This window comes from Pithys albifrons, chromosome 2 (assembly GCF_047495875.1).
Source record: "Pithys albifrons albifrons isolate INPA30051 chromosome 2, PitAlb_v1, whole genome shotgun sequence".
In the NCBI taxonomy this organism is placed as follows: Eukaryota; Metazoa; Chordata; class Aves; order Passeriformes; family Thamnophilidae; genus Pithys; species Pithys albifrons.
Window position 1 is genome coordinate 113,577,896 of NC_092459.1, and position 25,896 is coordinate 113,603,791.

Sequence of the window (25,896 nt, forward strand, 5' to 3'; positions counted from 1 at the left end):
CCCGTGACCTGGAGAATCAGCATGGGAATAGCCTGCTGGCAATTTTCAGCTTTAAGGGTGCTTTAAGGAAGCATTTCCTTCTGGGCCCTGCTGGTCAGCACTGGGCCATGGAGATTGGCCAGGAGGATATTGAGAGGCAGCAGAGGAGCAGGTTCAATGCTTGCCTCTTTAGCCAGGAGTCTGCCTAATGGGTTTTTCCTCTCCTCTCAGCTGCTCTCTGTGCAGACAGGAGAAGCAGAGCAGCCTATGCCTGGTTCTAAGATCTGTTTTGCAGCAGGTGATGAGAACAGCAGAGCTTGGGAGAAAATGATACTTGTTTCAACATGCAGCAGTCTGACTTCATCCCTGCTCACTTGTCACAGCATTTATCTTGATAAAAAAGGAAGCTTTTTTCTTAACTTACTTGGAAAGCATATCAGGCAGGGGTTAGAAAATATCCTCCCCCTTACTCTTCCTCCGGAGCCCCACAAAGGGTCTGGCCGAGACCATGCAAGAGGCAGCCTCTTCCCTGGGCTGCTGATGGGAAATAGATGCCTGATCAAAACGTGGGGTTGTAATCATCAGTGGATAGGTCAGGAACAAGTTTCCCAGGATGACTCCTGGAGCAGAGAAAAATTCAAGTGGAAAATCCTAAGTGCAGGAACCCAATTTCAAGCCAGAGCCTTTAGCTGTCATCTTACTGGTTTAGGGGTATTTTTATTTTGTGTTTTGTTTTTGTTTTTGTAGGGTTTTTTTTAATTAATGTTGAAGGTTGTAGATTGATTAAGTATTTACCTGATGTGAATAAGGATGAATTAACTCTTAAATCATTGTGATGCTAGACAAGAAATCCTTCTTGGAGTGGCCTTGCAGGCTTGGAGTTTGTGTTGGGGACAAAGAAGAGGAAACCAAAGGCTTGTGGCTATGCTGGTGTTTTAATGAGGATGAGGGTGAGATTTTTGCAGCAAAACAATTGAGGCTTTGGCTCATTGGGAGGCTTTTGCATCACCAGAGGGCAGCAGAGATTGGAAGAAAACATTGCTGTGAAAATCCTGCAGTAATGGCCAGAAAAGAGGAGGAAATTGTTCCTCCTGTCTGTTCGAGTGAGCGGCCTGCCAGCGGACGGTGAGGGTAGAGGTGGGTGCGCGTCCCCCTGTCCCTTGCCAGCTGAGCAGTGCCGAGGGCTCGGCCCTGTCCCACTGCCCACTGGGAGGAATGCAAACAGATTTCTGTCCTTCTGGCCGATGCCTTGCACCAGGACCTGTCAGCTGGCTGGCAGAAGGAAAATGTAATGGATAAATATTTGCAAGGAAGGCGAAAAGCAGTTCCGATTGACATCTGTGCCCCAAGTCCTGCTCTGGGCTGCAAAGAAAATAGAGCATGCAAAATGTTCGTTCCCTCTTGCTCAGCCGAGGCAAAAGCCTCATGGAAGGATCCTTCCCCTGACAGTGACTTTTGTTCACGGCATGTTGGCAAACCGCCGCTTCCCCTCCTGCTGCCTCCCCGCCCCGTGCCCTCAGCCCCCAGGAGCAGACCTCTGCTCCCCTTCGCCAGCAGGCTTGTCTTTCTGCCTCTGGCATCACCAGCAGCTTTCCCTCTGCGCCCCTTGCTCCCTTCATGCCTTCCCCTCCATGATTAAAGCCTGTGTGTTGCAAACCAGAGGAGGGACAGTGTGAGCCCACTCACGCTCCGGGTTCCTGCCCAGCCCTGCCCCTGTGCTCTCCTGCCCGCCCGGGTATCGGGATCAGCAAACACCTGACCAAGGCAGCACTGGGAAGCCTTCTGTTCCCTCTCTGGATTGATCTTTGGCAAATTGCACAGCAGAGTTAAACCCGTAGCAGCAGTGAGTGCTAAAGCTCATCAGCATGATCCCAGTTCTCAGGCTGCTGCAGAGGAGACTCTGTGTGTTGCTTTCTGGGGACGGTGCCCAGTAAACTAGCCCAGTTTTATTGGAAAACAAGTGAAGGGGCTAAGTAGAAATCTCCCCAACCCCTCTCCGCTGGCTGCCTCCTACCACAAACACAGGGGCTTTCCTCAAGTAATTCAGCTTTATGTGTGGGGAAAGCTACTTGCTGTTCCACGGTCCCTCCAAACAGGATTATTAGGGATCAAATTATTTGTGTTGTATTGCAATTATTACTATTAACTGAAATAATTATAATTAGAAGCTCCAGCAGGAGGAAGGTGCTAACATTTGCTCTTCTTTGAAGTGAACCTCTCACTGAAACAAAGCTGCCTGCTGAGGATTTGCAGGTAGCTATTTGGCATATATTTGCAGGATTGAACAGCCTAAAATATCCCCCAGGCTGCTGACTGCCTTGGCACCATGTCTTGCCTGTTCAGATGTGACTTTCAATTGTGCCTTTCGCTTGTACTACTTTTTTTTTTTTAGTTTATTCTTTCCAGGCAAATTTCTGATTGTTGTCAGGACCCTGGGCAGAAAACCCAGTGAAGTAGTACTGATGTCTCAGCTGCTGTAGCAAAAGCATTTTTGAATTAAAAGGCTCTTTTACTACAACAGTAACAAGGAGGGTGGGTTTGCCTCACTGTGCCATGATGGTGTTTACCCGGCTGCCATTCCCCCTCCTCCTTTCCCCATGCCTATAAGGAGGCCTTTGCCGTGCTCCTGATTAGACAGGAATGCGTAGGGAGGGAACAGGCAGCCCATCCAAGCATGAAGGAAAGGCAGGTGATTAGATGGGGTGCCAAAGCTCATTAGAATGGACCAATTTTTTTTCTAGTGCCTCTTTAACACAAAATTCACAAGCAGACCCTGGAGCCAGACCTCCTTTCAAGAAAGTGGCTCAGCACCATTCTTACCTGAGTTTCAGACTGAAACTTGTCAGTGGCTGAAGGTCAGCTGAAGTCAGGGGCTGTGGGGAGCCTGAGGCACATTCTGTACATGGTACCAAGCTGGGTCCCAAGGCAGGGAGTGTGCAATGAATGACCTGCTCTGATGGACTGGGGGGCACATGGGGCTGAATGGTGCTTACTGACACCTTAGAAAACTCTCTTGATGATTCAGGAAGTTTTTCAGACTAGGAGTTCAGCAAAGACCTTGCTTTGCCCCTCTTCCAGCATGTGTGTTGTGGCACACCAAGAGTCCCCAGTGAGCACCGGGACCGAACAAAGTCCATCGTGTGGCATCACGCACAGACCCACCCTGCTGCCGAGGGCTCAGCCATCCCCTGGAGGGATCCCACCTCTCCCAAGCCCCTGAAGCTGCTGCAGGCACTCCTGTAAACAGGCAGTATTAACATTCAGCCCTGCAGCCGAGGCACTCCATGGTGATGGGTCAGACATGGCGTGAGCAATTGTTTGTCTTCCCTGACTGGATGAGCATGCAAATAGAGTCAAGTAAACAGAACTGCCCAAAGCCCATGGATTTGCTGTTATTTATTTTAGTGAAAACTATTGATGGTAATTCCTAAGTCTGTTAGAACAGAGACATTAAGGATCTTTTATTTTACTTTATTTTTTTAATTCATAATCCTATGAGGAGCTTGAAAGAAAAGGGTCAGCTTTAAACTTTTGAGCACAAATCCCATAAAAATCTTATTTAAAAGGACCATATTTCAACATTTTTTTACTGTTCCCCCAGCAGATTTTGCTGTGACTGCTCAAGGCTCACTTTAAAATTGGTTTCTGTAAGCAAAGTAACATGCATCTCTGAAATTCATTTTCACTGAATATTTTTTATATTCAGGAAAAGCTCCCTCCCACACTGAAAGCACACTGCATGAGGTGAGGAGCCTGGCCTCAGCAAATTCATTTAAAAAAGATGCAAATCAGCATTTCAAATGTGGATGGTGCCTGTCAGTACAGAGGCTTGACTGTCAGAAGGTGATATTCCTTGTTTACTGATAAATTAAAATCTCTTCACCCAGGAGAGCTTTCAGACTCACATTGAATGAGCAGGCTGGGAAAGGAAACCCCCAGCTCTTGGCAATTCACAGCCAGCTCAAATGGGAGAAGGGGGCCCTGCATCTTTACCAGTGTGGCCCCCTCAGCTGGAACAGGAGAAAGTGCTGTGGGAAGGACAGGGACAAGCAGTTCCAGCAGGCTGAGAGGGGAGTGCTGCCTGAGGAACCAGGGTTGTGAAGGGGTGCTAAAACACACAAGGGGATGAAAGTCATGATGAAATGATTCTTTAGCTGCTTCTTTTAAATAATGGCTGTATTTGATTTCTTCTTTTCCTCTGCAGTAGATGCCAGGTCACTCTGGCCCATCAGATAATAACTGCTGACAGGCATCCAGAATTAATAGGCAATTTGAAGATACTTCTGGCTCATGTGAATGTTTCTGTTGGTCCCTCTGTGATGCTTGTACAGCTCAACAGCAGCTCCCTGTGCTGTGCCAGGCTTTTTTGCCACCCTCAGTCACCAGGTAGGAGCTGGTTTGCAAGCCCTGCTACAGGAGAAGAGCTGTTGGGTTGTACTGATACTGCTGGTAGTAGGAGAGGATTTACCTCATTCTTTCTGTGAGATCACACTCAACAAATACTTTGTTATTTTATTTCACTTTTTCTCTTCTTTTTTTTTCTTCTTCCAGGACATCTCCAAGGCTTATAATGCCAACATACCATGATTTAGCCTTGCCCAGATTCTTCTGGGGAGTAGGAGGTGAAGCCCTTACTTCGGGATGAGGAAATCCTCCAGCTCTTTAAAGCCAATACAATTCCTTTTGCTAAAACTCTTCCCTGATTTGTTATTACAAATTATGTTCCATGGCAAGGGATTTGTGGCAGTAGTAAAGCTGAATTAAATTTCCTGAGGTTCAGTCTCAAGCAATTGATAAGCTGGACTATTCAGGAGCCATTCAAAGGTCCTAAGTTGCAACTGTGTTTATTATCTCCACTGCACTTCCAGTAGCACAAGAATTCCAGTTTGTATTGCCTGTTTTGCATTAGCATATGAGCACAGATTGCTGGAAATAGAACAGCATTTGTGTTGCAACTTGTCTTCCAGAAAAAAACCCAACTGAATGGTAAGTGTGTATAAAATGGGGAGGAAAAAAGCGTGTTCTTATATTTCAGTCATAAATATGTATTTAATGAAACATATGGTAAATTGGGAAAAAATGTACATGCTGGATGTAGGAAGCCTGTAAGACAATCTGAGTACAGAGGTGAGAGGAATTTTTGTCATATGTGTGTTATTTTGTGCCCTTTATCTAAGTTGTTGTCTTATCACAGTGATGATTTGATGTATTAGCATGACATAACTCTGATTATGTCTTCCTCATTGAATAGTGGTAGTAGAGGCAAGCTGGAGAAATTCCAGAGTGGCTGAGAGAAGTCTGGGAACAGGGGAACTCATTGTGCATGTTTGCATTTTGGGTAGATAATGTGAGTGGTGCTGGAGTGGGAGCACGGATGAAATGGGGAATCAAGTGTGTATGAATCCAGTGGGAGCTCCAACAGGAGCACAGTGGTGAGGGAGTGGTTTCTGTAAAAACAAAACCAAAACCAGTACAAGCCAGGCCTAAACAGTTGATCTTTGACATCTTCCTCATCTATTATCTCTTGATGCACAGCTACAGTCCTGCCCTGCAGTATCTGGTGACTTTAGCAGTCTCTTACTCAGCACTGGGGCTTCCTACATAATGAGGAACCTTTGAAACACTTAACTGAATTTTAAGTGGATAAATGTATGCCAGTAGTATCTACAACAGCAACTTCCAGCCCTGACTAATTTCATGTGCTTTGCAAGTGAACTTAGACTAGCACATGCAGGGAATGGGAGGATGAGCCCTGTAATTGCCTGGGTTCTGCAGTGGAGAGGTACTGAAGCACTCTGGGGTGGCAAAGCAGCCAGCCTGAGGTAATTGTGTCAGTTGGAAACAATATTTGAAAGCTTTACAAGTGTCTTGAGCTTCAAAGGCAAATCACAAAGGGTGACTAAGGTTAGATTACAGCCTCATTGTGAACCAAAACTAGCATACAACTCCTCTGGCCTTAGGTTGTGGTTCATCTTTCCTTTCCATGTCAGCATTGCTGCTGTTCATCTACTTAACTTTTCTGCTTTGGCGTCTCTCTTTGATTTATTTTTCACTTCTGCTACCCATCCCAAGAGACTCAGTCACAGTCATAATCTGTTTGAACTCCTACCTGCAAATTTCCTTGTTCTCAGTACGTTTTCTGACACACAACTGATTCAGCTTCCCAGAAGGATCTCTCACTTGGGAGAGTGGGGTTTTGCTCACTGTTAATATGGTCTGTCTCTCTCTGACCATCCCTTGGTACTCTTTAAAACCAGCCACCAAATGATCACTCAGCTTTTCCTAACCAGTCCATTAGCACAGTCTCTTTCTCTCTCTCACAGCTTGCTTCCAGCTTTTATTCAATGTCGTTACTTCTGCTGGCATCTGGTTTCAGTTCTGGAGCTTTATTCCTTGACTCTCCTTCTAATATCTGCTTCCACATTCCTCAAATCTTCCTTTGCTGCTATTGTTGCTACATGCAAAGGGCTCCTACTCCCCTTCTGATGTACAAGGGAGAGTCTCTAATCACATCTTCATCACCACCCTTGAGGACAGTCTCGAAAGATGCTTCTTGACTCCAGACAAGCCCCTCTGCTCTGAATTGGCTTGTGGGCCACTGGCACTTGAATGAATTGACTAGTCATGCAAAGATGTTTTCCAAGCACTGGATTTTTTGATTGAATGATAGATACCAAAACACTGCTAAAGTCAGCTCTTCTCCCTTTCTTTTTGTGGAACAACTGGGAGAGTCTGCAGCCCATTCTGGCTGAGATGAGAAGGATGATGCTCAAAAGCATTTTCTATGGGAACAGAAAATGGCTCCCTCTTGGTACTTGTTTTTCCAAACAGCCTTTTCAGAGGCTAGTCACCAACAAATCTACTCATACAATGTGATCCAAACTGATTCAGGAGGCAGACCCAGCTGTTGCCCTGATGAACACAGAAGAAAATGGTCTGTACCCTAACACAGGAGTTCCTGAGTGAAGAGAACTCCATGGTACCTGCAGAGAGAAGAGCTGAGGGACTGGCTCTAAGAGCAGAGAACTCTCCCAGCTAATCTTCACAACAGAACTCTGCCAGAAACACAAGAGCTTTTCTGCAGCTGATGTATCATGCACCTTGCACACACTGATCACACAACTGACATGCATCCATCACACACAAGTCACTCAACAATCATGACCACCTTGTCCAATGAGAAGTAGCAGGCACAGGCCTGGTGGGTACAGTCACTGGGGAGCCATAGGGTCTTGCCTGTTCTCTGCCCTTGACAGAGGAGCTGCTCTGGCAGCCCCAGCTCCTGCCCACACCCCCATTCTGGGGGTAGTCCTGGCTGTGCCTACACCTCCCACACACAGAAGGTTCACGCCAGGCTCCTTATCACAGCAGTCTATTAAGGCACGTGTGAGGGTTGAGGCAGGCACCGTGAGGCAGCAAGGGGGTCTCGTTGGGGTGGGAGGGAGCTGGGTGCTGCCCTGTGTCCCCAGCAAGGATGGGGGCAGTGTGCTGTCCTCTCGTGGGGGCTGTCTCTGTGTCACAGGTCTTCTGTGGTCTGTTGTGAGCTGATGGGAACTGTTTCTGCCCCGGGCAGAGGCCGGGGGTCCTGCTGCTCTGTTCCAGCAGAGGTGGGTGCAGTGGCCTGGCAGAACGGGAGGAGGGAGCACAGCCTGGAGGTCACCAGGGGCTCCTGGATGTTTTTTGGGGTGGTGGCACAGGCAGCTTAGTCAGGGAACAGCCCTTAATTGGGGGCAGAGGTGCCTGGGGCCAAGCAGCCTGAGGCTGACCATGTTGGGGCTGCACAACCGGGTGAAGGAGCCATGGCAGCTCCTGGCTTCCTGCAGAGCAGCCTGCAGCTCCCCGGGGTGGTGGTAGAGGCACCATATCCAGGGGATTGCTACTGATTGGAGGCAAAGCTGCCTGGGGTTGACTGAGCCCTGGCAGCCACTGGCTCCCAGCAGCGCAGCCCAGGGGTTGCCAGGGGCTGCTGGGGGCTCCTTGGGGTGGTGGCACAGGGCTATTGATTGGGGGCTGAGCATCGTGGGGCTGCACAACCAGGTGAAGGAGCCATGGCAACTCCTGGCTCCCAGCAGAGCAGTCTGGGGGCTGTGGCGGTGCCAGAGGGCCAGAGCTGGAGGGGCAGAAGCTGTTCTGTTGCCCCAGAGGAGGCACCTTCTGCTGTACTGCCCTGGGCTGGGTTACCTGGGTGGCTCTCCCCCCTGAGGGCATAGGGAGCTGGGGGACACTGGGCGTAGTGGTGGGGGGCTTGTCCTGTGACCGGTGCTTTGCTGGCCGGGGTTTCTTCAGGGAACAGCCTTTGACCATCAGATTAATCCCCACAGTCAGACATGGGGGCACAGCTGCCTGCAGGGAGACATAGCAGGGAGTGGGGGCTTGGGGTGCCTGGGGCTACCTGCCCCTGAGCCCCCAGCCTACCTCCTTGTAGATGAGCTCAAAAGCACCAGTGGAACAGCTGGGGTTGTCCTTGCGGTCGAGCACGACGCAGAGTGTGTCCCGCTGCACATTGACACAGAGCCGTTGGGTCACGGCTGAGGAGGGCTTCATGGTGGGGCAGGAGTTGATCTCCAGTAGCCAGGGCTGGCAGTCCTTCCCGATGAGAAAGTCAGCCCCAAAGAGCTCAAAGCTGCCCTTGCGGAAGCCCATGTGGTCACGGGCACAGCGCAGGGAGCTCAGGATTGCCGCCTTCATGCCAGGCACCATCACCTGGTGCCAGGCATCCTGCCGCCCCAGCCCTGCCAGGTATCTCTGGAACTGCTTGCTGGACCAGACCCTGTGGCGGGGCATGCGGGGGTCGTGGCATGGTGATGTCTTGTACCGCTTCTGGATGGAGACGTTGCAGAGGTGCCTGGAACTGGGGTGGGGAGAGCAGGGCTGGGTCAGTGGGGTGCTGTGGTGGCCCAGTATGGGGACTGGGGGTGGGGGGCACTCACTGCTCCAGGTGCTGCAGGGAGAAGGGCTGCGAGCAGAAGCGCAGGTAGCAGTCTTGGTAGAACCACACAGTCAGTGGATAACCATCAGTCACCAGGAACCACTGCCGGATGTCAAATTTGGTGTCGAAGATTGTCAGCGGCTGCTCCACGTACTTCTGCACCACCCACTCGCACATCCGCACCGACGGCGTCGTGCAGCCCCGCGCCAGCTGCAGCACCTCCTCCAGCCGCGTCGCGCAGACAATGCCTGGGCAACACAGTGGTGGTGAGGCCTCTCCTCAGTGGAGAGCTAGTCTGTGTGTGCTCCGTGCCTCCCCCAGCCTTACCCCTGCCTCGGGATTTGGCGCTGGGCTTGAGGATCCAGACATTGAGATCGCCCTCTATGCTGAACTGTGGCAGCTGCTCCGCCAGGCGCTGAAGCAGGTCCTGGCACCGCTCCCGCTGTGTCCCGCTCAGCTCCAGCCCGGCCCCCTCACTGTGGGGCAGAAGGGAGGGCTCAGCACGGACCCACCATGGTACCTCCCGCCCCCCGTCCCGCTCAACACTCACTGTGCCACACGGTAGTAATCCTGCAGGAAGCGATCCCAGTCGATGCATGTCCTGCAGGGTGACGGGGTCTTCCTGTCGATGTCCTGGTGCCCCAGGACACCCAGGTGCTGCTCGCAGACCTCCAGGGCCTTCTCCACCAGCCAGCGGGGAGAGGAGAGGGGGTACCCTGGCCCTTCTGTGAATGGCATGGGCTCCTGTGGCAGCCTTGGGGTCAAAGCACAGAACCTCCCCGTGGGAGGGGTGGCTTTGGGTACACAGGGGTGAGGTGGTGAGCTATAACCATAAGGAGGATGTGGAGGATTCCAAGCCACAACAAGGAACAGCTGAGCCCCCAAGACACCTCCCTCATTCTGTATTTCCTGTTATCCCCCCGGCCCAGCTCTGTGCATTCACCTGGCCCCGTGTCTGATTTCAGGTGCTGCTCTGTCCCCACCAGCTTGTCCCCAGCCTTCTCCAGGGCCAGTTTGAGCAGGCTGCGAGCTGCCGTCAGGCAGAAATCCTCTGCAAGAGGGAGGCATCATCCCCAACCAATCCTGCACAGGACATGGGAAGACGGGGTGCATGAGGGGGAACAGGAGGGCAACAGCCCCAAGCTCACCAATGAAGGCTTCCCGCTCCTCTATGGTCCCCAGCCGGTAGCACCGGGGGAAAAAGGTGTTGGGGTCGGCTTGCTCAATCCAGGGCAGGTTTTGTAGGCTCAGGCACAGCCCCTCCTGTTTAGAGAAGGTTGTTGATCCTTGTTGGACACCCCCATCCCTTGGGTTGCCCCTCTGCAAAGCCTCCAGGCTCCCACCTTGGTGCTGAGGGCGTGCACCCAGTGATAGCGGTTCACCACCTCGATCTTCTGCAGCAGCTCCTGGTCAATGTTGCTGAGGCGGATGGTCCAGAGGAAGTTTGGCACCTGGTCCCGCACCAGGTAGGACTGTGGGAGAGAGTGGGTCAGGGTGAGACAGGGACCCCCCCATCCCAGCCTTGTCCTTTGTCCCAGTCTGTGCCCTGGGGATCCCAAAGGAAGGGTGTCAGGGGCTGTGTCAGGGTTCAGCTTCAGCTCTGTCAGCTAACCATGAGGTCATGGATGTCATCAGAGTTCTCACTGTCTTCCTCTTTGTCTTCATCTTCCTTTTCCTCCTCCTCATTGCATGGCAATGGGTAGTCCAGGGGCTCTGTGGTCCCCAGGGAAGGCTGTGCCCCACCACATGGGTTCAGCACAGCCTCCCCCTGCTCATCACCATCATCTCTTGGCTCTGTCTCCAGCTGCTGTTTCTTCTGGCCATCAAGCTGCTGCTTCAGCTGTCTGCCATCACGGGGGAGCTTCCTCTCCACCCAGCCCCGGGCCCGGAGCAGGCTGCGGATGACGGGGTACGGACCCTGCACTGCGAAGATCTTCTTCTCCTGCGCAGAGACCAGACAGCTCAGCCTGCCCCACCCTGGCCCCTCCAGCTCAGCTCTCCTGAGCCAGAAATGCCAAAATGCAAGAGTGTGGCATTTTGCAGGGGGTGAAATCAGGACCCTCACTTTAATGGCCTTCTCCACATGCCGCTTGACTTTCTTGAGTAGCACAGGGTCAGCCGAGCGCTGGCACCCATTGTGGTGGCTGGAGGTGGCAGCTGCCACCTGCCCTGTGAGAAGAGCCACGTCTGAGCCCATGGCCCCATTGGGCAGGCAAGGAGGGGGAGAATGTGCTGACCTGTCTGCCTCTGCCTCACGGAGCCTGGGGCCTCTGACATAGCATTCCTTGGCCTGCTGAGTTCACACACGTGTCCCGGCTGCACTGCACAGCCCCAGGATGCCCTGCTGTGCCCTTGTCCCTGCTGGGCCATGTGGCAGCTGTGGTGTCACTTGCTCAAGCACTGCCCCTGCCTATGGGGCTGTGGGCCTGAAGTGCTGCTCTCTCTGCGACACTGTCCCATGGTACCCTGATGGCTACACGAGCTTTGGGTGGCTCTGCCTCCTTCAGTCTGCAACCTCCAGCACTGCTGTGATGTCACAGCCCAGGACATGCTCTGCAACCCCAGCACCGCTGTGATGTCACAGCCCAGGACATGCTCTGCAACCCCAGCACCGCTGTGATGTCACAGCCCAGGGCATGCTCTGCAACCCCAGCACCGCTGTGATGTCACAGCCCAGGGCATGCTCTGCCAAACCCAGCACCGCTGTGATGTCACAGCCCAGGGCATGCTCTGCCAAACCCAGCACCGCTGTGATGTCACAGCCCAGGGCATGCTCTGCCAAACCCAGCACCACTGTGATGTCACAGCCCAGCATGCACCCACCAACCCCAGCACCACTGTGATGTCACAGCTGCAGCCTCTAGGAGGAGAAGGAAGGTGAAACCTCCTGGGGGTTGGAGTGGGTGATCTGTGGAGGTCACTTCTAACCCTAACAGTTTCGTGACTCCACAGGCAGATCAAAGCAGCCTCAAAGTTAAAGTCCCTGTTCTTGTGGGGGACTTCTCACTACCCTGAGAGCTGCTGGAGAAGTGGCACCACAGCAAAGCACCATCAATCCAGGAGGTTTCTGGAGAACTTTGATGAGGATCCCACAAGGAATGGTGTGCTGCTTGACCTTGTACTAACAACCAGGAAGAGATGTGAAAGCTCTGAACTCTCCTATGTAATCCCCATGAGAGACCTTTGCTAGAAATACAGTTCTGCTCTATAGGATAAGTTATAATTTCCAACGGTCCTGCTTGATAGTATTTTGGTGGCTACTCTTTAGCAAATTGCCCTTTTGCCTCTCCTTTCAGAGATGCAGTTTTATTTACAATTGCTCATGGGCTCACACTGCCTCCTATGACTTAACTTTAGCACTACTATTTTTGTTATTTAAAGTCATCTGCAGCCAGCAGTTTTATGCTGACAGACAAAAATCATACACTGATATTAAGAGTTCCAAGACTAATGAAACTTGAAATGGTAGCTCAGTTGCCTGTAAAGTCTTTATACTGAACTACTAAAATGCTACATGTAGCAGGATACTTTCTCTGTGTAAGCAACTTGTCATAAACTACTTATACATGACCATGTTCATACCAATAATCGGTTCAGTAGTGGTATTTGAAACTAGCATCTCTCTAGATATAGCTACTTGCTCTGCATTTGCCTTGGTTATCTCCTAAATATCCCGTTTGAATGTGCAGCTGGAGTTAAAAAGGGATCTCTGCCACTGAGTGTTATGCAGGCAGTGGTAATTCTGGTTGTAGATTCTGAACTTTCTGTTGCTTCTGCAGACAATCAGCTACCTGGCTTAGGTAATTACTGAATGCTGTCTTCATATCTATGTATTTAAAGGGTAATGTATCTTCCAGGAAGGAGTTTTATCTTGGGATAAAAAATAGCCTTTTAAGGCCAGACCTTTACAAAGGACATGTGTGTGTCACAACAGCAGCTATTCCACGTAGTATGCTGAGCCAGCTCCAAGACTTGGAATCACATGAGGATAAACCTTTTTCCAGACTAAGCCCTTAACAAAAGACTGTGTGTAAGGAACATAATCTATAGAGGAAGAATTTGATATGATTTTCTTTTATCGTAACCGAGACATATTTACTGAGCACCGCATGATTCCTCCCCTGCAGAGGAGTAGCCTTTTAGATCTTTGTCTCCTCAAAATACACACTGAAGCAGCTTCTTTCAGCTGGTGGGCTTAAACCTTAAATTTTCTATTAAAGAGGGTTGTAAAGCTCTCTGAGTCACCACAAAGAGTATCACGTTCATGGAGGAATTCTTGCTTTCTTACAAGCTCCATTGTTGCAGCATCAGGGCTCCATATCTACAAAATAAAGATATCTGTAGTGAATTGGGATGTGACTTCCACAACAGAAACATTAGGAAGGTACCGTTAGCCAAACTGAGCCTGGTTCTAGCACTCCTTTCCACTCGGAGGTGTAGAAGAGAACTACTGTGGCCTCTCAGCAGATGATGTGACAACAATTTGTGTATGTATAAGCAGGGCATTCTCTTATTGTCATTTCCAATCTATAACATGCCATGTGCTCAGATTACAGATAATGTGGGAAAGATCTTAAGGTAATTATTTAAAATTACTGACTTTGGTCCATGATCCTCAGAGTGAAAAATAGTAATTAGCCGTAGAGTCACCAGCAATGTAGTCACAGTCCCCTGGGACCATTGCAGAAACTAGCACAAATCAGGGTTAGGGAAATGATGAACAAACTCCAAACACAACTCCTCGGCCAGCAGTGGTCTTCTCTTCCTTTTTAAGGAGAAAAAAAACTTTAAAAATTACCTCTCTGCGATCATCTTTTTCTCGGTTATTTTTAAGTGGGTATTAACAAGTCCTTGGCAGAGGAGTTGTATTTCCAGTATTCTAGCTCTAGGAAGTAAATAGTTAATGTACTGTAATCCATCCAGGTCAGTAACTGTCACTGACATAAGTCATCATGTGATAACTCATCAAAAAGGCAAGTTAGAAGTTGGTTCTTGTCCTATGCATAAACTCCTGTCCTTTAAAAGCAGGAGTGTAAAAATCCATACCATGAATGTAGTTGCATTTATATTTTACTGTGGGTCCACTTTAACCCTATTTTAAAATCTGGTAAGAACTTGATTTCCACAATAATTTGTTTAATATAAATATATGTGTTTATATAATACATATCCATGAACTCTTTAGTTTACCTTCGTTTTGTGGCCACATCTCCAGCCTGTGGCACATCATCTCTAAGAGCTGAATTGTGAAGTCATTTCATTGCGAAGTCGTTGATTGTTCTGGATTTTGATCTCAGCAAGATCTACCTTTAAATTAATACGAAACTGCCCTTGTGTTTTGCTACTGTACGTACTTTTCTGGGTCTGAAGGTGATGTCCTCTTTGTCTCTCTCCTTTGTTACCAAAGACTTCTGAGCCCTGGTCTTATGGGAACGCGGTGCCTTTTCTACAGCTGGCTGATACACCTCTGGAGACTGGAAGAGAAGTTAGATGTTATGCCAACACATCCTGGTCAGAATCAAGATGCACATCCTGCATCTCCTGATGCTCCTCTGCAATCTCCTTACTGTGAGTGTACTTTTCCTAATCCATTCAGAATCTGTTTTTCTTGAAGCTGATATTATTTTGAAAACCAAAAATTGTGAGTGCAAACCTTTAGAAAGGTAAAGGATTCCTCTGGTCCTTGGGCACTAAGCCATTAACTGCTCTTTATGGCTCACAAGACAATCACCTCGGTGATCCCATCATCTGCCAGGGATAAATACACAAGCCCCTAAGGGCATCCTCCTGCCTGTGAAGGTCCTGTGCTGTCCCTGGCATTCAGAACATTCTGAAAGGGGGAACCCAATATTTTGCTGCCGGGACACATTCATTACACAGTCCAGGACTGCCAAACGACACTCCAGCCGTGCAGATGCAATTGCATCTTCTCCCCAGACAGCACCCTGGGGCTGACTAACGAGTACCACTGGGAAATCAGGAAGGTCTCATCCACAGTAAGAGTACCAGGATGTGGTCACGGATGTCAGCTTGGGAACAAGGGCAATGCTGAGGCACTCGAGGCTCCCTGGGGGAGCAGGAAATGCATTCAGAAACACAACAGGCAAAGGTCCGTGTGGGGTTTGAGAAACAGGACTCGGGTCAACAGTTGCAGAGGAAGGATACAGGACAAGATGAGGAATGGGATGTCAGAAAGCCTGATGTCATCTCACTGAATTCCACTGCAGAAAGAAAAGACCTTTTTATCAATTTGAAGGGCCTTGTTCTTATCCTGTGAAGAAACAGATGCTCCCTTTTAATAAATTATAGTTACCAGTGGTTCAGTGTTTACCACAGCAGAGCTGGATGATCATAAGCTTCAGGAGGAGGGAAAAAGAAAAGGAAATATTTTTCTGTGTCCTGTCAGATATAGGGCATAATTCTTATGTGGGTCTGGGTAAGTCAGGAAGTTTCTATAATTAGCAAGACAAAATTTTATTTGATGAACAAGTACTAGTACTAACAAGTACTGGCATCTGAAAATACTCACTCTACCAAAGCTGCCTGATTTATAGCTTAGAGAGAAATGGGTGGCAAGGAAAGGAAAGAAAGAAGCACTCTATTATTAGCAAATCAGTCCTTTGTTACCATCTCTCATACCTCTTTTTTCTCAGGTTTCTGTGACTCTGATGACTTTGGCTTCCCACCTTTTGCTGTCTTTGCTGCATCTTCAGGTTCTTGCAAATTATCCATAAGATTTTGGAGCAGATCAATTATCCTGGCATTTTCAAATACTTTAGCAATATCAAGAGCATTCTTTCCTGTATTTAATAACATAAATACTCATATAAACCATGAAAATTAACTTTGGCACTTGTAACTGCAGTTTTATAATCACAGTACAGTAAACTGAATTTAATTTGGCCACTATTTTATGGCCAATTCCATGTGCCAGCAGCATGCCTGACATTGGTGTGAGAACCAGCAGTCACCAGCACTGGTTGCAGAAATAAGGACTTGCAGAAAGGAGCCTTGAAACACAATGTTGCTGGAAATCATGGACTGGTGGCTTTGTTCTTAATGTCCTGACATTTGCAGCTTAATATTCTGGTCCTACAGGTTGTCATTTTGACCTCTGAGACCATTTAGCACTGGGAAATGGCTGGGGCAGTACGAGGTTAGGAATGCAGACCAAGTTACTGTAGCTGTCTCCTTCTTCCTGTAGCTGGCAAGGGAAAGCCCCATTGTTTAAATGGGGCTGAACACCTTCAGTGTTTAATAAAGGAAAAAAGTCTCTCCTGGATCTATGAGACTCTGTGGCTGTAAATTATCTGTGAGGCTGAACTGCTGTGTGAACCAGAACTCCACATGGTACCAGAAATAGGGAATGCATCCCTTCTACCGGCAGGGTTTCACCTCGTAGGCATTTTGGCAAGGGAAGTCTCATTGTGAGGCAATGTTTCTTCCCATGTTAGAGCAAGAGCTGAAAATGTGATGCATGTTAACTGTTTAAAGTACTGCAGAAACAGAGGAAATGACACTGAATGAGGGATCTGCTGTGAGGAGGTTACATTTCAGTATCAGTTCAGATTTGTTTTTTCAGGGAGTAATATTTTTGTAGAACAGCAATGGATTTTTGTAACCAGGGCTGCCTGCGCCTAAAAATAAGTCACTTAAACGGGTGGCAGAGTATACACCGGCCACAACTGAAATCTAATTTTCCCCTCAATAATAATAACTAGATAGAATGTTTTAATTAAAGCCACTTATAACTCTGTATGTATCTTGTGAGGAGCAACAGTCTCCTTAATTGTGTAATTAATTATGTTACTGTATTTCTTAGATGCATAAAACCCAGGAAAGCTGACTATTTACAACAAAGATTCCACACTGTAGAAAACTAATTGAAGCTGTTACGTTCATCCTGATCCTGATAGCAATCCTAAATTCAGAATGCTTTTCAAAGTGTTCCAAGAGCTTAGTGTTTTTAATAAAGAAGTAGCCTTTTTTGAAACATTGGTATTTACCATTGCTGTTTGTAATTTGGATGTCAGCACCCGCAGTGACCAAAAAATAGACAATGTCCAGGCTGCAGGCCTCAATGGCCCTCATTAGTGGGGTGGCATTGCCTATTCCAAGGGCATCCACTGCTGCTCCAGCCTTCACCAGCAGCTCAGCAATATCCAGGTGTCCATTAGAGCAGGCATGATGCAGAGGAGTCCACAGGAAATTGTCTGTCATGTTGACATCAGCCCTGCAGAAGAATAAGAGCAGTTGTGGCAGGGGAAGCTGCCCAGAATCTGCAGTAACATCCCCAGCCCCAAGGAGAGTCAGTGGGAACTGCCCACTGCAATGGCATATTCCACGTCAGTATTTCCATATTTTCGTATTGCTGCTGCTACTCTGAAACCATTTGTGCCTCTGATACAGAGCTTCTCATGGAATATTAATTATAAAAGTGTGTCTGGGTGGTGATCGTGTCCCAGTCCAAGCCAACACAATGTCCTCTATATGGAGGTTTTCACAGGAAAAAAAACAGGCATTCAAACACCTCAGTCCTGTAAAATGCTTCTAATGTTTGTGCTCCAGCTTCCCTGGGAATGGCAGAGAGCAGACTAAGGAATTAAAAAAATAAGTTTCTCAGCCAGGAGCAGGTGCTACAAAATGTGGCAACACTGCCCGATGTGTGAATGTGCAGAGTTTACCTGCACAAATGTTCATCTCTCCCTTTCCTTTCAGTGTTGCTGCCCTCTGCCTGCTTCATGTCTGTGCTTTGGCTTCTCCCTTTGACAAATGAGTTACAGAAGTGCTGCCTCAGAAATCTGAGCACTGAACACTTTTTCAGTTAATGTGTTGCTGTATTAGATCTGTTTCTGCTCCCAAATTAAAATTGGGATGTTCTGGAGGATGCAAGAGCTAGTTCAGGGTCAATATTTGCAATATGCTGGATGACTGAATGAAGGGATGAAGCTGAGGAAAAGCATTAACAGCCCTGGATGTCCTGAACTGAGTTAGGGTCAGTGTCCCACTTACTCCATGGACAAAAAGCTGCTGTCTTCTCAAAAGACAGGGAGGAAGGGTGAGGAAAGAAAAAAATATGAGGAAAGCTACTTCCAGGGACAGCTTTTTGCTCTTCAGGTCAGGTAATTAATATTTAAGTCTAGATAAAAGAACAGATTAATCTTTTTTCAGAATTCTGCCTTTGGTGAGATGTTAACACAGTAAATAACCCCAACCTACCATTTTTACCTGTGTTATCTTGCAGTTGCTAAGCTGTTATGGTTTTTTCGTCTGCAGTTTTCATTTCCTTTATATTTCTCATTAAGATAAGCTGTTCCAGTTATCCCACTTTCTCTCTCAACCCAACCTCCATGTCTGTACTCAGGCTCTGTATGCCCCTGAATTGTTTTTTCCAGCTTCATTATATCAGAAACAAATGGACCAACGGGAACAGGAATAACACAGCACTGACTTCAAAATTCTTTGGTATTTTCTCCTAATCAAGCACTGATTTTACCTTTAGTACAACTTTAATTTACTTCCAAGTCTTTCTGGAGGAAGATAGAAAGTAGTTACAACCAATTTGTGTTTAAAGTTTGGAATTTTCTAGAGTTCTGGATAAATGTTTTGTTTTCTATTCAGTATGAGCTTGTGACAACATACTGAAAAGGTTATAATGTAAAAGGATTTGCATGGCCATGCCAAACTGAAAGTCCATGCTGCTGAGAGATGCAAAGCAAAACACTGCTGATAACTTTACTCTCTATTTTAATTTCTGTCAATTTAAAAATCTCTAAACTGGTACTATTTTTTTAAGCTAAGCTCTTACGTTTCTAGGTCTAACTCTTAAATATGATGTAACTACAGTGCTGTCTAGTGAGGCTTGGTAAAAGTAGTGATTAATCTGGTAGATTAATTTGGTAGTTCTTACATCTTTATCTTTGGCAAACCTGAATATACACATTACACAACTTTCCATATGCTCCAGGAATGTCAGTGTAATTACCAGGGTGTGTAAAGATCCATGTGTTAATCTTTGCAGGAAGCACAGCAGCAACTACAGCCACTTATCCTGAGATATTAATGTTAAAATTAACTGTATCTATGGGTAAAGAACAAAGTTAATGTAAATATCTTTGATGTGTGTGAATAACTTTAGGACTACAGCAGCGTGACAAGAAGAAGAGATTATGCTATTACACAAGTATGACTGAATCTTCCTGAAATTGCTCTCATTTTCAAGCCATCATTGCAATTTTTCACAAGTGTGTCTGTAGGCAACAAAACCGTTGAAGCACTTCTGAAGTGAGGAACAGAATAAATAGCAGCAGTGGCTTCTGGTGTAAATCCTGCTGCCTCAGCTGCAGAAGAAAGTGATTATAAGGCTTAAAGCATTTGCATGCAAAGGCCCTGGCATGTGGAACAGGGAAGTCCAGGATCTCTTTGATGATTTCAGGCAAATCTCTTGAGCCAGATTTCCCCAAAATCATTCACCCCATTTTGAGAGTTCAGCTTTGAGGATGCACTAGTTGAGACGTGGGTATGAACAAACAGCAGTTCTAACAGAAGTCTGCAGATGACCAAAGGCCAACAGCCCAGACACCAAAATGTCAAGCCTGGGGATCTTGTCTCTTGGGTGTTTCCATTTCCCCAATACTAAATGGTGAAAAATAATAAACTAAACCTGTGAATCAGGATCTTAGGGAACTAACTTTAGTATTAAACATTATGTAAGCAAAAAACAAATCTGCTGCATCCAAATATTTACTGGAAGTGTATGCTTTTGAAAACCTTTCCGAAATAGCAATTAAATTGAAATTATCTTACCCCTTTTCCAGAAGATACTGCACAAGGACTATGTTCCCACTTGCACACGCAACCATCAAAGGTGTTTTGTAATATTTATCTTTGATGTCTACTGGCACCCCCTCCTCAAACGCTTTCTGCAGGGACACGATGTCTCCTACTCTGACAAGATAGTTGATGTCCATGTACATTTTCCTTGGCTCGTCTATGTACCAGGCCCGGTCATCGTGCACGGGATGGGCAGATGGGTGCTCCCGTTTGAACTGCTCGCCCTCAGGAACACTTGGAAAAGCCTCCACCATGTAGGCAGGGAAGCCTTCCTCCCCACGGGGGTACTCGCTCTTTGGAATGACACAGATCGGCACAGGAAGGCCTTTTTTGCCTTTTGCTTTCACCGCTTTCTTCTTCTTCACTTTGGGCCCAAAGGATGACATAAGAAAGTTTTTCTCCAAGTATTTTGAGCCCTTAAAAAACTCATTGATGTCGATCCTGTCAGGGTGAGACTCTTCATGCATTTTAGCAACAGCTTCTATTTCTTCAGCGCCTACAAAACCCCACTTCTTCTGAATAACTGACACAAAGTCAGCTCTGGTTACCATCCCGTCTTCTTGGAGCACAGCCTCAAACTCCTTGCGCAGGGAATCCTCATGCTCCAAGGACCAGTCGTACAGCTTCAGGTGCCAGGCAGTGCTCTCCTTATCGGGGGATGACTTCTTAAAGCCTTTTTCGATTTTACGCAAAGCTGTCACTGCTGCTTTAAAACCACCGTTCTTGGCAACGTCTCTTGGGGTCCAATGTAACAGATTTTTCCATGTAGGATCACAGCCTAAAAATATGGACACAATTTAGCTGATAGTGCAGTGGAATTCCTAATTATGTAATATAAGGAACTTGCAATATACAGGCAACTCAGTGCCACAGACCTACAGTTTTAGACTGTTTTAACAATAAACAGTCATAGTAAGTGGAACCACATCATTGATCCCAGACTGGAAGGTCAGCCACATGTCCATATTTGTTTCCCAAAGGGAGAAGCATTGAGCAAACCATGCTCTATTTATCCATCCACTCATGAATATGTATAGAAAGGTAGAAGTTCAGTGGAAACTTTACATTTTTCTTAAAGTGTTGAGCAAGGTTCAGAAGAAACAAACCAGGATGAAAATATCACTCAGTGTTCTACACCCCAACACTAAAATTGGAAATGGATCACTTCGAGTCACAAGAACAGAACACAGTATTTTGCATGGTCCTCTTGAATCAAAGCTTGAAGTGCTATGATCATCTAATTCAGTCAGGAGAGGATCACAGCTGCTTTGGAGTGTGTTTCAATACCCGTGGGCATGGAGTTCTACTTGTGACTACACAGAGATTTTTATTTAAACTATCAGCAAAGCAAAAATCTATTTTCTATTGGAAGTTTCAATGCAATTCACATAAATCCAACTAAAACTTTTCTTCGGCACAGAAATAAAATATAGATGATAGTTGCAAAGTAACTTATTTTTAATGTACCTCTTTGTCCTATATACTTGCAGCAGTCTGCAAATCCTCCCTCTGCAGCGTAATGAAGTGGAGTGTTACCATTCATAGCAATCAGTTTCAAGTCTCCATTATAAGCTGAAATAGACTTCAGAATCTAGAAAAGAAAAAGGCAGTACCACCAAAACTCCTTTCTGTTTCTTAAGATGGGAAAATGTGAGATTGATTTACAAATAAATTCCATATCATATATTCCCATTTTGTGCAGTGAAGTTCTCTCCTATGTCCAGCTGATCAATGCACACATAACATTAATGTTTTCTATAGCATTATGCTTATTTAACTGAGGAAACAGAAACCCTGTGCAGTTGTAAACTCCATGGACAATCTTCATTCCTGTCCACTCACTGCAGGCCACTGTCGGGCCTATCACCTCTGATACTTAAGAAGAAGCTGCTTTTGACTGATTATTATGCTTTGATCAGCTGAGATACTGGACTCAAAACAAACCCAAGACTTTGCTTTGACTCCACAATTGATGATACCTCAAAAAAGCCTCCTTTGGCTGCGAAATGTGCAGCACTGTGTCTTTCAAAGTCGAACAGGTTCACATCAGCTCCTCTCTCAAGCAGCCCACGCACCACCTCGGCAGCACCTTCCCTCGCAGCCTCCATCACAGCCGTGCGACCCGTGGCCTGCAAGGCAGCAAGAAAACAATTCCGTTTGCTCCATATGCTAATCCAGGCTGGAACAACATCATCTGATCATTGCAAGGTGGCATCAGACTGAAAGTCTCCTTTTAGCTATTACTGGGAAAAGGAGACAAGTCTAATATTTTCAAAGATACATGTAGGTAAGCTTTAAGAGTCCGGTCATGGTGCTGCTAATACATTAGGAGCTTCAGTCCCTTCAATAGTGCCTGTGAAAATCAACTCCTTAGTTAAGGAATCCTTTATTCTGTGTGCATGTTCTCATGCATATTTACAACATTTAACACAAAACACCACTTCAGCTTATGAAATAAGGAGCTGTGGCTGGAAGAGTGCTATGAGGAAGGCAGAGCAACTGGGGAATTTCACTACCATTCTGTGAGGAAAAGATCACGCTCTAGTGCATGAATGATTTGTCTTTTTGTAGATAATGATGTATGTTTGTGCTTAGAAGGACCTATTTTCTTTATAATGGCTGACTGGCAGATCTGGCGACCTTCCCAAGAACAGAGAGCATCTTAGATCAGGGATCACCTGCTGGTATCATGTTGGCTCACAGCAACACTTGCCACTCTGGAGAGGGTCAAAGACAGCAGTGATCCATGGATTTTTTCCACTGAACCAAACATTCTTCCCTGATATCTGCCTTTCTTGGCCAAGCAAACCATTCCTATAACATGAACGGGAATGTGCCTATCATATGAAAAAAAAAGCAGGTTTCTCATATTGTGGGTACACTGAGTGTTTGATGTGGAGATGTGTATCAGAGCATGGGATAAGCATGTCCAGACATTGGGTTTTCTACAGCTACAAGCTAGAAAGGGTACTGCAAAACCAGAATCAAAGCAAAAGCTTTGGATAACATTAAGGGAAAGCTTGAGTTTCTAGATTTATTAACAGCACAGAGCTTCCGTTCTTCAGGTCTTTGTTAAATTAAAGAAGCAAGCAAGTAAGTGATTAAAACATACAAAAGAGAGAAAAGGTTTTTATGCCTCATCCCTGCCTTGGTTCCTCATCAAGTTGATCCTGCTGGACTCACCTTTTAGTGAATATTATTTCAACTCCGAAAACCTAAGGTCACATCGAGGCAAAATACAAATCAGCACTGCTCCTCTGAAGTGCAGTGAACTACAGCTCCTAAGAGCTGGCCCAGTTCCACTTTGGTTTTGTGAAATATTTTGCCCTCTGATCTACAAAAATCTAAATCAGGATACGTGGATGTTGTAGTTTGGGATTATTATGTAAATTCTCTCCCCTGCCACTAACTGCCCATGCCAGCAGTTAACAAAAGAAGTAGTTAACTGCTGATCACTTGGATGGGGGCAGGTTTGTCTCTTTTATTTTTGGGGACATCTTTCCTTTTTTTTAGCTCGACGGAAAGTGGGAGCGGTGGCTGCCGAGGAGGGAACTTGCTCCTGCCTGGCCCGGACGGCTTTCAGCCGCTCGCTGCCACTGCCTGGCCCGGACTGCTTTTGGCTGCTCGCTGCCACTGCCTGCCCCGGGACTGCTTCTAGCCAGCTCGCTGCTCCTGCCTGCCCCGGGACTGTTTCTGGTCGCCGCTGCTGCTGCCTGCCCCGGGACTGCTTCTGGCTCTTCGTGTTTCCTGCTTCTTGGACAAGGAACGCAGGGGGAAGAGACAGAGTTCATCTGTGAGCTCACCACTCGTCTGTCTCACTGGAGAGGGACTGGAAAACTCACTCCTCAGCCAGCCGGGCTGTGACATTGACACTGCTTAAGTATAACTTTCCTCCCGGAGGAAAACCTGCTGGGTTTTGTTGTTGTTTTTTTTTTCTTTCTCTTGTGGTGTTGGGGAAGCGGTTTGCACTAGTCTGTTTATATATAGCAGTTAAGAACAGTTATCCTTCTTGTATTAAAATTCCTTTTCTTAAATCTGATAAAGAGTGGTGTGATTACTGTGGAGGAGGCCCCCTCCCCCGCTTGTGGGTAAACATTTTGGTTTTTCCCCTCAAACCAAGACGGTGGATCAAGCAGAAGACTTTAATACCTCTCCTCCACAGAAGGGTGGTACAGAAGATGGGAATAGACATGACCACAGAGCTGAGCACTTCTTACTGCTTAATGATTTCAATGTGAGGATTTAAGGTCCTACATTCCTGTCAGCTGGTAATTATTCTATACTCCTCTATATGTTCTTAGTTACAGAAATACGCATACCGGGTCTTTTGCATGGGGACTTGCTCCTTTCTCCAAGAAAATCAGACACATTTCTTTAATTTCATGAGCTTGCTCACAGGCTTGTAGCAGCACAGACCTCCCATCAGTGGTACAGTTGTTCACATCTGCACCATATTCCAGGGCAATTTGCAGGCAGTGGTGGTGTCGCTTTGTAGGTGAAAGGCAGTAAAACAGAATACCTGCAAAGAGAGACAGGGGAGATTATGGGACAATATAAAATTACTATGAAGGTTGCTGAGGCTGTCAGCTTCACAGCTGAGCAGTCTTCAACAGAGACCCCTTAACTTCCCTTAGGTTATATACATGTGAAAAAGAGTTTTAGTTTAGGGTCTTTGAACCTGGGGAGTAAACCAGAATTTAGCATGTGACAGGTCACAGGAGACACAGTAGTCCCAGTCACAAGTTACCTCTAAGCTATGCACTGGGGAGAGCTAAGATTCAAAGGCCTTCACTGTTCAGGGGGAATGATTTCCATTTCCATCAAAGCTGTTATGGCCAATGGCTTCTGTTGGGCTGTAAGGATTACCTTCAACCACAGCTCCTCTCTATGGGTGGGGCACAGCATAGGTAGGAAGTGTGTAACACATTCAGAGATTGTTTGATGGTATTTCTGGTCTGACAAGGTTCCCTCTCACCTTTCCCTTCATTGTCCACAGCAGTCATGTCTGCATTAGCTTTTGCTAGTAACTCCAAGACCACCTCATGGCCCAGCTCCGCTGCCCTCATGGCCGGAGTGCGTCCCATTGCGTCCTGGACATTTGGATGAGCTCCCTGTTCCAGCAGGAAGCGGCACATGTCAATGTCATTTTTCATGGAGGCCAAATGAAAGGCACTATGTCCTTCCTTAGGCTCTGTGCAATTAATGAGATTTGGGAATCCCTTCTGCACCAGCTTTTCTATTTGCTTCTTGTCTTTCTGGTGAACGCACTGGAGAAGTTTGTAGATCTGTAAGTTTAGAAGTCTTCTATCTACTGGTAACATCCTGGAATAAGGAGAAATGTCTTCTTTCAAGGAAGCAATTTCTGCATGGGGAGAGAAGAGAACATGTAATCTCACAGAGATGAGACTATAAATACAAACTATGTGCACGGCATGAAAATGTCCACTGTATCTTGACAAAACATTAAGCTTTGAATTAATTTATCCTTTGTTATATACAGCATATATAGAGACTATATAAACCCACAAAGCACCTTGCAGAATTTTGCTTTCTAATCTCCCAACTGTTCTAAAGAAGTCTCATTCAAGGAGAAAATTAAGAAACTGTAGGGTAACAGCTTTCCATTCTAGGAACTGTTATAATCTACAATTACTTAGAAGCAAGCCTAAGGGGAAGATGATCATCTCTCATTTTCAAAGGGGAAAAAAATCCCAAAACACAGTGTCCTCTGCACTTGCTGAAACATAAAATTGATACTAACACCCCCCCCTCCAGTACCTGAGCACTTTTTTTTTCTTTTTTTGTAGCTGATGCATGGCCTTCCTGCCAGGCTACCCCCCCAGTACCTGAGCACTTTTTTTTTCTTTTTTTGTAGCTGATGCATGGCCTGCCTGCCAGGCTACATACATAAAAAAGTAAGTTGAACTTCTCTGCAGCAAAAACTTTGGGGGAAAAAAGATACAGTGAGACACTATCCTGTGGAAAAGTTCCTCCAGGTGAAGTAAGATGTCCTCCTTGAGAAAAATGCAGTGCTGGAAAGCAGCTTTGCATTTGTCTCAATTCTGGGTTTGGGAGGTTTGGGGGGATTTTTTAGCCTCTTTCAGATACTTTCAGCACACGTGGCTGGAGGGTCAAGCAAGGGTCGGACATTGTAA

The 25,896-nt window shown here is 46.6% G+C and overlaps 2 protein-coding genes across 3 annotated transcripts; both read right to left on the reverse strand.

The window, feature by feature from the left end:
* Positions 1–7,495: 7,495 nt before the first annotated feature.
* LOC139685312 (tubulin tyrosine ligase 3-like) lies at positions 7,496–11,185 on the reverse strand. The gene is given in 13 exon segments (XM_071582007.1): positions 7,496–7,600; positions 8,161–8,322; positions 8,395–8,830; positions 8,910–9,156; positions 9,236–9,384; positions 9,459–9,639; positions 9,642–9,683; positions 9,852–9,959; positions 10,057–10,171; positions 10,252–10,380; positions 10,521–10,850; positions 10,974–11,077; positions 11,146–11,185. Coding segments are annotated over 13 exon segments (2,148 nt in total).
* A 1,778-nt stretch (positions 11,186–12,963) lies between these two features.
* ANKEF1 (ankyrin repeat and EF-hand domain containing 1) lies at positions 12,964–25,077 on the reverse strand. Of its 2 annotated transcripts, none has more exons than XM_071548100.1 (9): positions 24,717–25,077; positions 24,061–24,260; positions 21,721–21,870; positions 21,209–21,332; positions 19,715–20,519; positions 16,915–17,141; positions 15,548–15,708; positions 14,263–14,382; positions 12,964–13,229 (listed from the first exon to the last, which is right to left on the reverse strand). In XM_071548100.1, the coding sequence occupies exons 1-9, from the start codon at positions 25,060–25,062 to the stop codon at positions 13,104–13,106; spliced, it is 2,259 nt and encodes a 752-aa protein (XP_071404201.1). In that variant the 5' UTR covers positions 25,063–25,077; the 3' UTR covers positions 12,964–13,103. The 2 variants fall into 2 exon arrangements, 1 of the variants encoding a protein (XP_071404201.1); XR_011697080.1 differs by having other exon boundaries at positions 13,192–13,229; positions 15,595–15,708; positions 24,717–25,062.
* Between the last annotated feature and the right edge of the window lie 819 nt (positions 25,078–25,896).

Bases quoted from the DNA above. Each gene is read 5' to 3' on its own strand.
- ANKEF1 (XM_071548100.1), bottom strand. From the start codon at position 25,062: ATGTTACCAGTAGATAGAAGACTTCTAAACTTACAGATCTACAAACTT. The intron at 15,709-16,914 runs GTAAATACCAAT...TATTAAATACAG, and splicing joins CCAAATTACAAACAGCAATG to GAAAGAATGCTCTTGATATT. The intron at 13,230-14,262 runs GTACGTACAGTA...TTTATTTTGTAG, and splicing joins TCACCTTCAGACCCAGAAAA to ATATGGAGCCCTGATGCTGC.